This window comes from Leptonychotes weddellii, chromosome 2 (genome assembly GCF_054177405.1).
Source record: "Leptonychotes weddellii isolate Sample4059 chromosome 2, ASM5417740v2, whole genome shotgun sequence".
NCBI lineage: Eukaryota > Metazoa > Chordata > Mammalia > Carnivora > Phocidae > Leptonychotes > Leptonychotes weddellii.
The window spans coordinates 128,531,680-128,549,389 of NC_138370.1; the positions used below are offsets into that span (position 1 = coordinate 128,531,680).

General features: G+C 35.9%; 1 protein-coding gene and 1 pseudogene across 1 annotated transcript in view; one reads left to right on the forward strand and one right to left on the reverse strand.

Annotated features, from left to right (window-relative positions):
• The first annotated feature begins 1,008 nt into the window (after positions 1–1,008).
• LOC102750784 (transmembrane serine protease 11F) overlaps positions 1,009–17,710 on the forward strand; it is a 35,375-nt gene continuing 18,673 nt past the window's right edge. The window contains exons 1-4 of the mRNA XM_081813154.1: positions 1,009–1,102; positions 2,466–2,532; positions 4,032–4,183; positions 5,899–6,017. Of these exons, the coding sequence (XP_081669280.1) occupies positions 1,009–1,102; positions 2,466–2,532; positions 4,032–4,183; positions 5,899–6,017 (432 nt within the window). The remainder of the gene's footprint in view (positions 1,103–2,465; positions 2,533–4,031; positions 4,184–5,898; positions 6,018–17,710) is intronic.
• On the reverse strand, positions 11,125–11,989 carry LOC102730201 (CUE domain-containing protein 2 pseudogene; annotated as a pseudogene).

The window sequence follows — 17,710 nt, forward strand, 5'->3', positions numbered from 1 at the left end:
CAATTTAACTCCTTAAAAGGATACAAATGGATTAACTTTGAGAATTCTGGAATAAGAATAATTTAGACACAAATAAGCTATCTTCATTTTTATGATTTATTTATAATTCATTATTCCTTAATCTAGCCAAAAATACTATAATTTTTCCATATTTCATGGTTTTTGAACAGATTTGTTCCACTGATTCTCACATTAAAAGCAATAATCTAAAAGATATTTGGAGGCTGAGGTCTGAAGGACTGGGAGATGTCTTAATTATACATTGTGCCTAACATAAAAGACACACATGCCATTCAGTGTGCAAATATATAATAAAGATGGCCTACTTCTTTCTGCAAACCTCTACTTCAACTACGCTAGTTAGTAACTCAATTAATCTGTTATAAAAGCATCTATTTTAAGAAAAGTTCTGTAAAAGAAACTGGGGAAAAGCAACTCAATTTCAATTGCTTAAATAAACTTCCTAAAAGTTCAAGACTGAACTATCTGATAAGTGTCATATGTCCAGTAGACAGCCATCTTTGATATAATAATCTTAGAGCTTATTGCAACTAGTTATTGAGAGGAGGCCAGTTTTCTCACCTATTTATTTAGGTATGATTACAGTGCTTATCATCAAAAAGCCTGCCTCTAAAAGAAGACATAACTCTGAGACTTAATTGTTAATCTACACAAGTGGCATGTTGGAGGGAGGGCTGTATTAGAGGTTGTGTTTGTTCTCTTCATCAGAGCATTTGTAAGGCTGTCTGCAGAGAAAAGTATAAGATTGACTTTTTATGTACATCATTTTGGTGTGGGATAATGTAGTTAGTCTGCTATATCTACCTGAGTTAAGTCATAAGAATGAAATAGCTGGGTTCTGGGGGTGGAAGTGTTGCCGGGGAGCTCTCTCAGAGCCATTCTCCATTTGCTACAAACTCATGGGTCTTGTGAAGGTGAGCCTGACTGGTTTTCAAAGTTAGATGTTCTGGGGACTCCTCTTTCAGGTTTTAAAAGTTGGGGTGCTCAATGTGGGATTCAAACCCTTTGCTCCTCAGGGATAAGCTCCAGGTTTTGCGTTCCCTCCCCATTGTGGATCACCATGCCAGGGGTGGGGTTTATGGTGAGATTATATCTCAGCTTCTCCTACCCACCTCCATGAGGTTTCATTCTCACTTTCTGAAGTACAGTAGTCGTTCAAGTAGTTTTCAGGTTTTTTCAGAGTTTATTGTTCCATATGTAGCTGTAGGTTCTATGTGCCAGTGAGAGAAAATAAGCTCAGGATCCTCCTGGGTTGCCATTTTGAACTGGAACCAACAGTTGTGTCTCAGAATTCTTTAACTTTTGTATGCAAATGATTTTTCGGATCTAGGATCTAGACTGTGTCCCTTTTATTCATCATTCATTTATTCAAAGAGCAGCAACATTTATATCAGGAATAAAAAAATCTTCTTTACCATGATGCAATGTTATCATGACTTACTGTGTGTCTATAACCCCCAAAATTTGACAGAATTTGATTCTTGTCATTTCTTGCATCTTGAAGGGCTCAGGTAAAAACAAACAAATTGACAAAACTTAGGGAAAAAGGAAGTGAGAAAAAAATGCGTGAACCAAAATGTCCACAAACTAAATATCAAGAATACTTAATACTATAGATTTTGTATATGGAGACTGCAATTACGGTGAGGAAGGAGGTATTGTATATGGGTATATTAATAAATTTTGTTTATTCTGGGCTATGTGGTGCCAACCTTAACAGTTGCTTTTATTAGAGTCATGCCAACAGATGTCAGTGACACAACTAAAATAAAATAAGTCAAAGAGAAAAGGGCATAAAATGGGTACTTTCCATTTGGCTCAGACCCAAGTGTGAGGACAGCACATTGGTCATTATTAACAACATTGATGTCTGAATTGAAATCACTGTCTTTTCCTTTAATCTTTCTCATCTTGCCAGAAGGCACAATCATTTACTTGGACATCAAAACAAGGGAGACATTAATCCTTTCCTTATCCCACAACTAAGTAATCAGCCAACAAAAATCAAGAATTGGAGCTAAATCCATCTCCTCTCCACCCCACTGCTTCAGCCATGGCTCAGGTCCTCACCATCCTCTCCATCTTTCTCCTGGATCTTCAAAATAACCTCTAAACTGGTCTTCCTGTCTGCACTCCTGCTCTAATCCTCATCTTGTGATTATTCTAAATTCTCAGTCTGATTAAAATTTTTATTGGCTCCCCATCTTCTGCAGAGTCAATTTCAAACGTTTTACTTTGGGTTATGGGACTCCTCATGACCCAGTCAGTCCACCAGCCTTAGCATATCCTCTTTCTAGTACAACAGTGGCGAGAAAACATGCAATCATGCACATGCTTTGGACGCCATAAATTCTTTGAGGGCAAAAGCAGAATTTTCACTCCCAGTACTAACTATAGTAGCACCCCCCCCTGTTTATTCAAGATTTTACTTTCTGTGTTTTCAGTTACCTATGGTCAACCTGAAGCAGATGATCCTCCTTCTGACTTGTCAGAAGGTAGTAGTAGCCTAATGTTAGTCACCGTGCTTGTGTCATTCATCTCACGTCATCTCATCATATAGGCGTTTTTCATCTTACATCATTACAAGAAGAATGAGCACAGTACAGTAAGGTATTTTGAAAGAGAGAAACCATATATACATAACTTTTATTACAGCATATTTTTATAATTGCTCTATTTTACTATTATTGTCAATCTCTTACTATGCCTATTCATAAAATAAACTTTATCATAGATACGTATGTATAGAAAAAAACATAGGGTTTGGCACTATTCACAATTCCAGGCATCCACTGGGGTTTTCAGAACATATCCCAAGTGAGAAAAAGGGGACCACTGTATTAGTAATGAATATCGTTTCACATCCTTAGCACACCCCCTTTTGTTGCACATGTTATTTTTTCTGTTCTCTCCTTTTTTATGCCTGGAGAACTTTTAACACTCAAAGTTTAATCATGTCACCTTCTTGATAAAATATCCTGACACAGACCTCCAAAAAGTTAATTACTTTCTATTCTTGCACCAAGTTTTATTTTGGCACATTTCATACTATATATTAATTACTCATTTCCACATCTGTATGCTCTTGTAAAGAGTGAGTTTCCGACAGGCAAGGAGTATATCTTAAAATCTTTATATCTCTTGGCATCTAGAACTGCTCCTGAAATTGTTGGAATGTGGTAGGTACTATTCTAAGAACTTTCTATTATCTCATTGAATGAATAAAGTTTAAAATAAATATTGTTAAATAAAATTAAAAATATAAAGACATAAAAGTATCTCACTTGCAAGATATTAAATATCGAATGTTATTCAAGGATTTGGAAAATAAAGTAAATAAATGCCAACTTTCAAGTTGGAAAATGATAATCTTAATAAGATATTTTGAGTGGGGAGGTAGTACATGAGTAGGCATAGGTAAAAGTCAAGTGGAAATAGTCTTCTTGGGGACTGGAGTCTTATCAAGTACGATTCACAATTTGTGATTTCATTGGGAGGTGTTAATAAAATGCAAAGAACCATGATCAGGGTTTCAAAAGCAATGTTGCTACTTTTAAAAGAAATCATTAAGAAAAATTTTAAGGTCATTAAAAAAGTATTCATATTAATTTTTTAAATTTTTAATCAAGTAGAATTGATGAGATTATTGTATAACTGTTGCTAGAAACTCCCTTATTAAAATATGAAAATTTTATTTATAAACTACCTTTTTAATAAGTAAGTCTTTGTGTTTCACCCTTCAAATTTCAAATTGCCAATATGTCAGACAAAATGCTGTAGGAAGATATTCTCACTTGAATGTCAACATCGGTAGAACTTTAATCAAAATTTATATTGTGATTGGGGTATTGGGAAAGCATATACAAATTAAAACCTTGTGTTCTTTTCAAGATCTAAGTATCCTATTATTAGCAGTATAAACTATTTTCTTAGAGGAACATAACAAGTGGACATAAAGTGGAACCATAATGACTTTCTTATTGTCTTACTATTTGTTTCTATTATCACAGACCAGTTGAATTTTCAGAAGCTGATTACCCACGGGCTGAATATCAAAGAAGACAGCAATTTTGGGATCCTATACGTGTAGCTCTTTTCACATTGGCAATTGTAGCAGTCATAGGAATTGCAATTGGTATTGTTACTCATTTTGTTGTTGAGGGTAAGTATCCAGGTCACATTTCTATTGCCTAAGTGCTCTATGACTTAATATCTTGAAATTCTTTCTTGTATAAAAAATGCTATTTGCATGATATTAAAATTTTAATTACTAATCTGTTATTGATGTTAAATTATTGTTTGCTCCAGGGTTGAGTTCAGTGTTACATATTTCCAGCCAATGAAGCTTGCAATAAACATTATTACATGGATGGACACATCTAAAAGCGATACAGTTTTGGGGTGCCTGGGTGGCTCAGTCAGTTAAGCATCTGCCTTCGGTTCAGGTCATGACCCTAGGATCAAGCTCCCTGTTCAGCTGGGAGTCTGCTTCTCCCTCTCCCTCTGCCCCTACCCCTGCTGGTGCATGCTCTCTCTCTCTTGCCCTCTCTCTCAAATAAATAAAAATCTTTAAAAGCAATATCGTTTTAAAATGAGAAAGAAGAGTGAAAAGCTTGATCTTTAGAATAAAGACAAATCACATCATGTGCTGAGTTTCATATGCCTTTTTTTTTCCAAAAGCAGTATAAGGCAACTGCTTAAGCTATAGGCAATCAAATAATTTCCTTGCTTTGCTTCTGCATCTTCTCTATACATATCTCCCCTCACTCCTGTTGGTGGAGGACTCCTAATCACTTTCGGTTTGGTGTTGCCCAACTGGAATCACTATTTGCTCAAATAAACTCTTGAAAATGTAAATGTGCCCCATTTGATTTATTTTAAAGATTTTATTTATTTGAGAGCCAAAGAGAGGGGGTCAGCATGAGCTGGGGGAGGGGAGGGCAGAGGGAGAGGGACAAGCAAACTCCCCGCTGAGCAGGGAGCCCGATCCCAGGACCCCGGGATCATGACCTGAGCTGAAGGCAGGCGCTTAACCAACCAAGCCACCCAGGTACCCCAACTTAGTTGATCTTTTAACATCAACAAATAGTTGATGGTTGAGGCCATCACTGTTAGGATCACCCAGAAAGGGTTATTTACATGGCCAGGGCAAGGATAGAACAGTGGGTTGCTAAGGAAAGAAGCAGAAATAAAAGAGTTCTCCAAGGTCGATGAAAAGGTGTGGCCAGGGAGGAAGAAAGTTAGAATATGGCTCCACAAAGCCTAAGGTGGGGTTTCAGGGAATATGATTAAACCTGCAAAACAATCAAGATTTAAAAAAAAAAAAAAAGAAAAGAAAAAAGACCCTAAAAAAGGTAGCTATTCGATATTATGACTGTTGGCCTTGACAATGGAAGTTTCAGTGGTATGTCAAGAATGGACTGCAGAGAATTGAGAAGTGAATAGGCAAAAAGTGAAAACAATAAATACTAATACTTATTAGGAGCATGGAAAAAACTGACAGCCTCTTCAATATATCTTCATAATACAGCTTATCTAAGATATACCTATGTTACAATTCTTTGAGGAAACTGATAATTTTTACATGACTTTCAGCAATTGCTTTCAATATTTATTGTCCATATTGCATGTCCAATTGTATGAAAATTTTGATATGCATAAACACTGTAAAAGAGGTATTCCGAAAGTGTACTTGGAGGCCTGGATTTTCTATTTTAGCTGGATACAATGATAAAATTACAAAATATTTGAATAATGTCCACAATAACTTTTGTACCAATAAGAAATAAACTGCACTATAGTAAACCTATTTCCTGGGGTTGGGGGACAAAAAACATTATATTTAAGCATGGATCTTTTGTTTATTTTACCTTTCAGATGATAAGTCATTCTATTACCTTGGCTCTTTTAAAATCACAAATATAAAATACAAAGAAAATTATGGAATGAAAAGCTCAAGAGAGTTTATAGAAAGGAGTCATCAGATTGAGAGAATGGTAAGCTTAATAGAAATTTTAGAAGTTTATGAATGTGTTTTTCTGTTTCACTTTCAGTTTGGTTGCTATAAGAACCTAGCCTCTCCATGCCTCAATCTCTTCTCCTGTAAAATATAGATAATATCTAAGCCATATGGTTGTGACGATTAAAGAACTTAATATATGTAAAATATTTTGAATAATGTTATATACAATTAAATACATATAGATTAGGTAGGCTACTAATTAACAACTAAGAAAACTGTTGGTTGAAACAGACGTTCTTCTGATTTTCAATTCTTGATTTTCTGTGCTGGTTCATTTTCCTTAAACTTTTTTAACATAAGAATATATGATTGCCATGTTTGCCTTATCATTTTATTTATTATGTTTTTAAAAGCATGTAAAGTATCACATACAAATGTGCATCTGTAATTTTTTTTTTTTTTTGAGAGGGAGAGAAAGAGAGATTGAGGCAGGGAGGGGCAGAGGGAGAGAGAGAATCTTAAGCAGGCTCCATGCCCAGCACAGAGCCGAGTGAGGACTAGATCTCCCCACCCTGAAATCATGACCTGAGCCAAAATCAAGAGAAAGACGCTTAACTGAATGAGCCACCCAGGTGCTCCCATGTCTAAAATTTTTTATATCAATCTCAAATCTAGTTATGCCTCTCATGGCTTCCCTTAAAAACTGCATTTATCAAGGCATTTCTAATTTTCAAAGTATGTTAGACAAGCTAAGTCTTTACCTATCATAGCAGAAAGTCAAATAGTCTTCCATTTTTTGTCCCATGAAAAGCGTATCTGTGGAGACCATAGATTTGTTTAGCAAAACCCAGTATATTAGCCTAGAATGTTCTCCTTAAAGCTTATGAGAGTTATTCTGGAACAATGAAGTAATAGCTCTATAGAAAGAAGACTGAATTAGTATGATTATTTATGATTCGCTCAATTAAAAGATGACTTTAGCACTTCAACTCTTAACTCATCGTACTTTCCTTTCTCTGGCATATTAACAATGTAGGAAAGTATTTCATTTTATTTAGTTAATATTTATATAGGTTGATTCTAAATATTGAAAACCAATGAAGAGTATTTTCATTTCCATAGCTATTTAAATAGTGTTTGTCATTTAACAAAACAGTGCTTTTTACAATTGGGTTTCCACATAAGAGTATTTCCCAAAGCAATTTTGAGTAGAACTCACTCATTTATTTTAAGTCCTCTACCATTTTACTATATCTTCAGATATGTCCAAAGTCTCACTATTTCTTTATTTCTTTAATTCTTCTTTCTCAAAACTTTATGCTTTCTGCTTCAATTTGAACTGGTTGCTTTCTAGGTCCACTTTAGAGAGGTAACCTGGGTCCAAACAGGATTGCTCTAGTGTGTGAGAGCTATTGCTTCTTGCATCTCATATTTTCCTTGATATGGTGGGTTGTGTCCTCAAGCACCTTCCTTAAGAAAAAAAGTGCATGGGAGGTAACATTTCTGAATTATTTTATGTTGAAAAACCCTTTATCCAATAGTCTACTCAAATGACAGTTTGAATGTAAACCTTTACATTGAAAAATCACTTCCCCTCAGACCATCTGAGGCCTTGCTTCATTTTTATTACTCTATCACTGCAGCTGATGAGAAATTGCGTTTCTTTTTAAGTAATCTCTTCTTTTTCTAGAAACTTTTGTACTCTATTTTTTGTTTTCTGAAATTTCATGATGATGTGTCTTGGTATTTGGTATTTTTTCTTTCATTCATTTTTGTTGGGATATCATTATGCTTTAGAAAGTGTGTAAAACATTTTAAAGTGAATATCCAAGAACCTACCACCAAATTTCAGAAATAGAACTTTACCAGTACCTCTGAGACCTCTATATGTTCTTTTTTCTCTCTTCTTCATAGTTAAAAACTGTTTTGAATTTGGATTTAATCATTCTGTGGTTTTATCACTGAGGTATGCATACTCAAATAGCATAGTATGCAATTTTTCCTCTTTTGAAATTTATGTAAATATAATCATATCTTTCTGTGACTTCATTATTTCCCTCAACGTTATGTCTTTGAGATATTCCCATTTTGATGCATGTAGCTATAGCTATATAAAATAGCTATATAAAATAGGATTTTATATATAAAATATAAAGCTATGTAAAATAAAAGCTATATAAAATAAAAATCCTGTAGCTATATAAAATAAATACATCATTTATTTTTCACTGCAGTGTAGACTGTCCTAGAAAGAATATACTACTATTTATTAATTCATTCTAAGGTTGACAAATATTTCAGCTGTTTTCACTTTTATAATTATGAACAATGCAGCTAATTAACATCCTTGCAGGTTAGTGCATGCACTCCTAGTGCATGTGCAAGAGCCTCCTCAGGTCATAAACCAAGCAGATGGTTTGCTGGGTCATAGGTTTTGCTCAGACTCAACTTCAGCAGATTCTGATCAATGGTTTTCCAGGGGGTTTGTAGACATTTGACACCACCACCAACAGGGAGTGAATTCATGTTGCCCTACCTCTTCATCAAAATTTTCAACAAAATTGACTTTTGCCAAACTGGTATGTATGTATGTATGTATGTATGTATGTATGTATGTATAATAGTAACTCTTTGTGAATTTAATTTGCATTTTCCCTATTATTAATAATGTTCATCAGTGGTTATCAACCATTTGCATTTTGTCCTTTATAATCATGATTTTTTGCCCATTTCTTTTTTTTTCTTTTTCTTTTTACTTAACATACAGTGTAACATGCCATTTCCTATTATATTTTTGTCTTTTAATTTATTCTTAGAAACATTTTTTTGGAAAAAGAGAAACATTTTTTGGGAAATGAATCCTTCATTTTGGGAAATGAATCTTTTTCCATTTTGTGGCTTGGCTTTTCATTTTCTTTATAATATATTTAAATGAACAGTGTTCTAAATTTTAATATAGTTAAATACATCATTCTTTTCTATTATTAGTAGTATTCTTTGTGTTTGTATAAGAAATCCTTTCTGATCCTGATATCACTGTCTTAAAAAAAATCATTTTTCCTTTTTGCATTTAAACCTTTTTTATTCTACATGGAATTGATATTTGCATATGTGTTTGACTTAAGGATTTAATTTCTTTCTTCCCCCTATGTGAATAAACATTTCTCTTAGTACCACTGATTGAGCAGTCAGTCTTTTCTTGGATGATCTACCATGCCATCTCTGCCACAAATCAAGTTTCCATGCATGAATTGGGATGTTGCTGTGCTCTCTATTCTGTTCCATTGATCAGCTTGTTTTGCATTGTGTCAATACTACAATGTTTTAACCTCTATAGTTTGACAATAAGTGTTGATACCTGTTATTTTAATTTCCTAGTGTTTCTGTACCAAATTACCATAAACTAGTGGCTTAAAACAATAGAAATTTATTCTCTCAGTTATGGAAGCCAGAAATCTGAAATCAAAGTATCAACAGTGCTGGCTCCCTTGGAAGGCACTAGGGAGGAATCTTTCTTTGCCTCTTTCAGCTTCTGGTAACTTCAGGCATTCCTTGACATGCAGCTACATAGCTGCAATCTCTGTCTCCATCTTGACCTTTTCCTCTGTGTTTCTCCAGTCCAATAAGGGCATTAGATTATTAGATTAGAATCATTAGATTCAAGATGTTCCTGGATAACCCACATTGGTCTTATCTTGAGATCCTTAACATAGAATCTGCAAAGACTCTGCCAAATAAGGTCACATTCACATGTTCCCAGACAGACGTATCTTTTTAGGGGGCCACCATTCAACCCAGTACACCTGAATTTGTCACCATCTTCTCCAGGTATGTCTTGATTATTCTTGACCCTTTTCGTTTCCATATCAAGTAATACACACACACACACACACACACCTTCATACTGGGATTTTTATTTAGCTTGCTTCAAATCTAGAGGTCTAGAGAAATAATTGACATCTTCATTTATTTATACGTATTTACTGTATTTCAATAAAGCTTTAAAATATTTTTGTTAAAGGTCTTGTTCATCTTTGATTAGATTTAATATTAGAGGTTCTTTTTTGTCATTGTTAACTGGTATCTTTTTAAAGAACATTTTCTTACTGGTATATAGAAATATGACTGGTTTTTGTAATCCCTTTTTATGTCCTTTCTTTTTTGTATTTGGTATTTCTAAGTTCTGAGTCTCTCCTAAAGTTTTTAGAGCAGATAGTCTTTCTTCTTGGCTGCTTTTCTGTGACTCATAGTCTGGTCCAGGGATTCTCAGTCAGGGACAGTTTTGTCTCTCAAAGGATATTTGGCAATTCCTGGAGACATTTTTTGGTTGTCACCCTGGAAGGAGGAGTGCTCCTGGCATCTAGTATCTAGTGGCCAGGAGTGCTGCAAAACACCCTACAAGTCACAAGATAGCTCCCTACAACAAAGACTTATCTGGCCCAAAATGTCAATACTGCTGAGGGAGAAAAATCCTGTCCCAGTATGTGACTTCCCTCATCTTACTTTATTAGTTATTTTTCCTTCATTTGTTGAGTTCAGGAAAAGCATTGAATCTGTCACCTACTAAAGAAATCTTTTTGGTTTTTGTCAGTGTTACAGATTTATCTCCATTTTCATACATAATAATTAACATAATTTTAATGGGTTTTCAAAAAAGGAGAGAATATATAGTCAATCTGCCATCCTGGACAAAAATCTCCTTATTTGCATGTAATCAAAGTTTACCATTTCAAAATTAACAACTAGTTTTTAGAATCAAAACTAAATGTCCTTCCATAAGAATACCTCCAAATCCTTGAATGTTATTTTCCTTTCTCTTTACTATATGTCATTCTACTTCAACTTTCCCAAAGGACAATGAATACAATTAAAATTTTATGCAATGTGGATTTGTGCATAATAAGCAAGCAGGGGTTTTCTGGTTAGTTCCAATATCTTTTATGATGACAACAATTTATTGACCTTTTATTTTTTATCATCAGATTAAGCTAATACCTTCTCAGAAATGTGAAAGGTTTTCTTATATTGTTTAACTGCAATTTTTTTTCTTTGTCTTTCACTTTCCTTTTATGAAGCCAGTTTCCTTACTTCCCCTGTCCCCACCCACCCTTGGGGCAAATTTTACTGTGCCCATGGGCAGCTCCAAGAGGAGGTCAACACTGTGGGGCAAGGAAGTAGAGAGCAGAATAGAGAAGGGGAACAGGAGTTAGGGCAGGCCCTGTGTGGGGGTGTAGGTCTCCTGCATCCCTCTAGGATCTGAGCCTAAAAGGCTTTGACAGAGTCGGGTGAATTCCTCAGTGGAAATGGTATTTCCTGGCTAGTTTGAGGTTGATGTATGTGACCTTCATCTCCTTGGCCTCAGGGTTCTGCACATCTTTGAATCACTCCCCTTTGGTGCTCACTACCTGGTTGTTGATGTATTGGATCAGCTTCTTAAGGGCCTCCCTGGGAGCTATGGGCTGGTAAATCTTCTGATCCTTTGTGCTATCCACCATCATGTACTTCTGCAGGTTGAAGGACTTCAGTTCATCCTTTTGAGGGCCTCTGAAGCATCTGGGCAGGTCCTGGTTGGGGCCATTCCAAGTTGGAGGTCCCTCCTCCTTCCCCTCTACCGGCATCTGCACAACTTCTTCCAAGTCTCCCTGAGCTTTGGTCAGCACCCCCTGGGCCTGCTCCACTGAACAGGGAGGGAGCACCTCCAAGAGTACATGCACCCCTAGCAGCTCCTCCTCAGCACTGGCTGCCTCATCCTGGGTGTCTCCAGCAGCAGCATGTAGGAGAATCCCTGGTCTCTTCTTTGAGCTTTTTGGGCCACTGCAGGGGATATGTGGAGATGGGCATCAGACCTTGGACTTCAGAGCTCCGAGTTTGCAGGTTCTCTTCTTTCCTGGCACCACTCAACTGCCCTAAGAGCTTCTGCATCATGTCCCCTATTGTACCCCTTGGAATGTGAGCAAAGCCAGGCACATAGGCCATCATCCTCTCAGTGAAGTCCTCCGTATCAAAGGAGGATGAATTTTACTTCTTCCATTCTGATTTGGATGACTTTTGTTTTTCTTACCTGATTGCTCTGGCTGAGATTTTTAGCACTGGGTTGAATAGAAGTGTTGAGAATGCACATCTTTGACTTGTTTCTGATTACAGGAAAATTTTCAGCTTTTTACCATTATGTTAACTGTGGACTTGTCATATATGGCCTTTACTATGTTAAGGTACATGCCTAATTTTTTAAGAGTTTTTAATCATGAAAGGATGTTGGATTTTATCAAATGCTTCTGTCCCCATTAAGATGATCATGTGATTTTTATTCTTCATTCTGTCAATGTGGTGTATTACATTTATCAATATACTTATGTTGAACTATCCTTGTATTCCAGGGATAAATCTCACTTGATTATGGTGTTTGATCCTTTTATGTGCTGTTGAATTTGGTTTGTTAGTATTTTGTTCGATTTTTGCATCTATATTCTATCAGGAATATCGACCTGTACTTTTCTTGTAGTCTCCTTATCTGGCTCTGGTATCAGGGGAATGCTGGCCTCATAAAATGAGTTTAGAAGTATTTCTTCCTCTTCAATTTTTTGGAAGAGTTTGAGATGATTGAATTCAAGAATTCAACAATTCAAGAAATGTTTGGTAGAGTTCACCAGTAAAGTCATCTGGTCCTGGACTTTCCTTTGTTGCAAGATTATTGATTATTGGTTCAATTTCCTTTCTGTTATTGGTCTCTTCAGATTTCTTGTATCTTCATGGCTTAGTTTTGGTAGATTGCATGTTTCTAGGAATGTACCCATTTCTTCTATGTTATCTAATTTGTTGGCTTATGATTGCTCACAGCAGGCTCCTATCATCCTTTTTTTATTTCTGGTGTCAGTTGTAATGTCTCCTCTTTCATTCATGATTTTATTTGAATCTTCTCTCTTTTTTCCTTAGTCTAACTATAGGTTTGTCAATTTTGTTTATCTTCTCCAAAAGCCAACTTCTAGTTTCATTGATCGTTTCTATTGTTCTTCTAGTCTCTATTTTATTTATTTCTGCTCTGCTTTGTTATTGCGCTCCTTCTGGTAACCTTGGGTTTAGTTGGTTTTTTTTTTTCCTAGTTCCTTAAGGTATAAAGTTAGGTTGTTTATTTGAGATCTTTCTAGGTGTTTATCACTGTAAACTTCCTTGTTGGAACTGCTTTTTCTGCATTGCTCAAGTTTTGGTATGTTGTGTACTCACATTCACTTATCTCAAGAATTTTCCTTTTTTTAAAAATAATTTTTTGCTTTTGATTTCTTCTTTGACTTATTGGTCACTCAGGAATGTGTTGTTTCATTTCCACATATTTGTGAATTTTCTTATTTTCCTATTGTTATTGATTGCCAGTTTTATACCATTGTGTTCAGAAAAGATAATTGATATAATTTCAATCTTCTTAAATTTATCGAGAGTTATATTGTGGCCTAACATATGATCTATCCTAGAGAATGTTCCATACACACTTGAAAAGAATGTGTATTCTGCTGCTCTTGGGTAGAATGTTCTATTCATGTCTGCTAGGGCCATTTGGTTTATAGCATTGTTCATGTCCACTGTTTCTGCATTGCTTTTCTGACTGGATGATCTGTTCATTATCTTAAGTGGGGTATTGAAATTATCTACTATTATCTTATTGCTGCCTATTACTCCCTACATTTATGTTAATATTTGTTTTATATATTTAGGTGTTCCAATGTTAGGTTCAACAAAAGATTTTTAACGATAGTTATTTTCTCTAGTATCATTCTCTGCCCCAAGGCCCATCTGAAATCTCATAGCCAGATGTGTGGTAAGGTTTGCCACAGAACTGTTTTGTTTGAAAAATGGATTTATATTTTGGTATGTGCTCCACTGTGTTTGGCAGAGTTAAAAAAAGACTAATATAGTAATTAAAACAAGATAATAATTTTTTTGCTAAGAGTTACTATTTTAATTATGTTAAAATCAATGAGTGAAGTATGATTATTTAATTCAATGCAATACAGCAAGGAATTACTGAGAATCTATGCTAAGACTAGCACTGAGCTAGATATCATTTTAAAACAAACTGACCCTTACTTTCCCCTTGGAGACTTTAGGTAATTAGTGCATTCCCAGTAGGATTCCACACCTTGGGGCTAGTGCTCTGAAAACTTGATTTTTTAATTTATTTTTTATTTTTTTTAAAGATTTTATTTATTTTATTTGACAGAGAGAGACACAGCGAGAGAGGGAACACAAGCAGGGGGGAGTGGGAGAGGGAGAAGCAGGCTCCCCACTGAGCAGGGAGCCCGATGTGGGGCTCGAACCCAGGGCCCTGGGATCATGACCTGAGCTAAAGGCAGACGCTTAATGACTGAGCCACCCAGATGCCCCTGAAAACTTGTTTTTTTAAATTTAAAAATAAATATAAATAGAAGTTCTAATATTTTTTACATCCTCAATGAATCATTAGCTTCACTTTGAATATCATTGCTTAGAATAATCCAAAAGGTTAATACTAAATTACATCACAGAGGTAATTGCACCCAGAGGTAAGAGGGCTGGGCTGTTTGAGTTATACCAACAAGGGCTGTCCAGGGAAGGTGAAGCACAAGCTACCAGACATCAATAAGTCAGGTCAGACAAGGGCACGCCTCTGGAGAAGTGTTGGTGTGAGCTATTACCAATCAACACTTATAGAAGCTGGAGCATTAGTGTACTTGCCCAGTAAATGAAGTTTAGATAGGGAACAAATAGCTGCTACAATTCCTCTTTTACCACAGTTCATCATCTGTAAGTGAATTCAGCTTCTTAATAAATCTCTTAAGAGGAAAAAATTTATTTGCTTGTAAGTGATTATAGACAATATAATTCCCATTGGCCTAGGCCTCCAGATCATCCAAGACATGATCCTGATTTTGATTCTTTGTCTTCAATTGCTCTGTAAATTCCCATAATAAATGGGACAGTTTGGGTAGAAAGTAGCAGAAACCCAATGAACAAGTCAAAGATAGGAAAGAAGGAAGGAAGGAAGGAAGGAAGGAAGGAAGGAAAGAAGGAAGGAGGGAAGATTGTTGGGAAAATCTAGAGATTCATTTGACTTCAGGTATAGTGGGATTCAGAGGCTCAAACAATGTCTTCAGGCTTTCTCCACGTGGCAGATGACACAGCTTACATCTACTCTATAGTCATATGTTTTCAGGAATTAACTGAAGCAGGAAAAGACAATTTTCCATAATAGTACTGATGAATATACAATAACTTTAATTCTAAAATTTTAATCTCTAACCCAGATATCTCTGAACCCTAGACTTGTGCATTCAGTGGTCTACTTGACATTTCCACTTGGATCTCTCATAGGCATCTTGATGTTATATCTAAATCCAATTCTTAAAAGTTGTTCCCTTTCTCATTCTCTAATTCCTATTTTTTTTCCACTCAGCCAATGACATCACTGTCCATCTAGTTGCTAGAATACTATTCTCCCTTATCCTCATGTCTAATCCATTCACAAATGATGTTTCTACTTCTAATTCACTGTCTCCATCTTGAACCTAGCTAATGTGATCCCTCATATAGGCAGCTCACCATAATCATTGCTTCCACTCAAGCTCCCTCTAATATCTTGCCTACATAGCAACCAGATGACCTTTTATAAACATATATATTACTTTGCTTAAAATTTCATAAGTGATTTCCAAATGTACTTAGAATAAAATCCCAGCTTTTTATAAAGTCCTCCAAGGAACTTAATGCTCTGGCTCTCCTCCTTGCTCACTGTTCTCAAACCATATTGGCCTTCTTTTTGGAGGCTCTGCACATTCTGTTCCTTCTACCTGGAAGATTGTCCCATGATCTTACTCTTTTTGTTGCTTATTCCATCTGATCTTTCAGATATCACTTAAATGTCCTTCCTCTGTTGTTACATATTCTCCTGACAGTAGCAGAAAATCTGTAGAGCTTGCCTGACTTATTTTCATGGGTGGACCTGGAAAGGGATTCCCTAGCTGGCATCCAGTAACTACTGATCTTTCATGAGGACTTAATCTGCATGCAGTTCCCAGCCAGAGGGAAGGTGCAAGCTCAAGCTTGTGGAAGATAGTAACTGGATGTATTATTAGTCAGAGTCACAAGTATTGTTTTAAACATGTCATTTTGGTTTTTGATGCTGGAGTACAAACCAAGGACTCCAAGTGGGATCTGATTTTAAGGTGAACTTTTTTCCCATTTTAGCTTAGACTCTATCTTGTTTTAAACAGAATAATCTCTAAAAAAAAATCTATTCTTAGGTTTCAACCATGAAAAAGGAAGGATACAACTAGTTTTTGTAATTTTGACTAAATGTAATATTACTGAGTTCTCAGTAGAAAAATATAAACAGTAAGTTAATTTTCTCCAGAAATTGCTTACAGTGATGACTAGGTGTCCAAAAAGGAACAGTTTTTCAGAAGCAGATAAAAAGCAACCTCCCAAGAGATGATCTTTTATGAGGTTTAGATTCAGGGAATAAAAGATGTATCTGAGGTCTTCTTTAAGGGTTTCCTGCCTCAGGACTCTCCACCCACAACCAACCTGAACATCTGTCATCAGGTATATAAGTATATAAGGGTTGTCAATGTCACTTAATATACTTAAGAACACAAGATCTAACACCAGATTTCCTGAGTTTATATGCCAGAACCAGCACTTTCTATGCCACCTTAGGCAAGTGTTCTGACACAGTTTCTTTATCTTTAAAATGAAGCTGATAAGAATTAAAAAAATACTTTACTCCTAAGGTGGCATAAGGTTTAAACAAAGGAATTGGCTCAATGCATACCCTGTAGTATGAACTTAGTACACGTAAGCTATTATTAGTGGGCATACCAATACCGTACTGTACCAGAATCTATCCATTTTTAAAACAGAGGTCGACTCCTCAGGGAATGATAATCTTGCTAATAATCACATTTTAGTTTGAATAGATTCTTAGCACTTTCTTATACTCTGATATGACAGAATCCTAATCCTTTCCCCAAATGCCATTATGTGCACAGTTCAGAATTTCAGAGGACATTTATATAAAGTGCTGGAGACCTTAACATCAGGTTTTCTCCCTGTTCCCTGAGATATGGAAATAAAATGAGCTCAGAGAAGCTTAGTGAAATCATAAGTGACATAACTCAAAAGTGATCCAAACCCCTGAAAGGGCCATACAAAAGGGGTCACTACTGGAGTCTCCTGGCTCCCACCTTGCTTTAGATTCCCATGGATTTCTATTTATACTCGGCAACATGACCTGCAGATAAAACAAAACAGTGTGTTATTATCTTCTTCTCTTTACCATATTGTTCATTCTCAATTCATTTATTCATTCATGGATTTATTCAAACATGCATTGAGGATTTACTGTGGGCCAGGCAGTGTTCCAAACACTGAAGATAAAAAGATGGATTAGACACACTCCCTACCATCATATAGCTCACAGTCTGGAGGGGGAAAGGCACAGCTGTGAACTGGTATGATAAATACTATAACAGCCTCATGTGCAAGATGCTGGGGTGGCCCAAATAAAGGAGTGTTGAACTTTGAGGAGGGCAAGTCAAAGATAACTTATTTGTCCCTGGAGTGTCTGAATGGTAACAAAATTGTCATTAAAGGAATTGCCAGAGGAAAGAAGTGTATTGTAGGAAGAAGACATGAATGTGCAAAGCCACAGAGGTATGAACCAGTCGAGTGGGATTAGGAAAGAGTAAGTCATTCAGT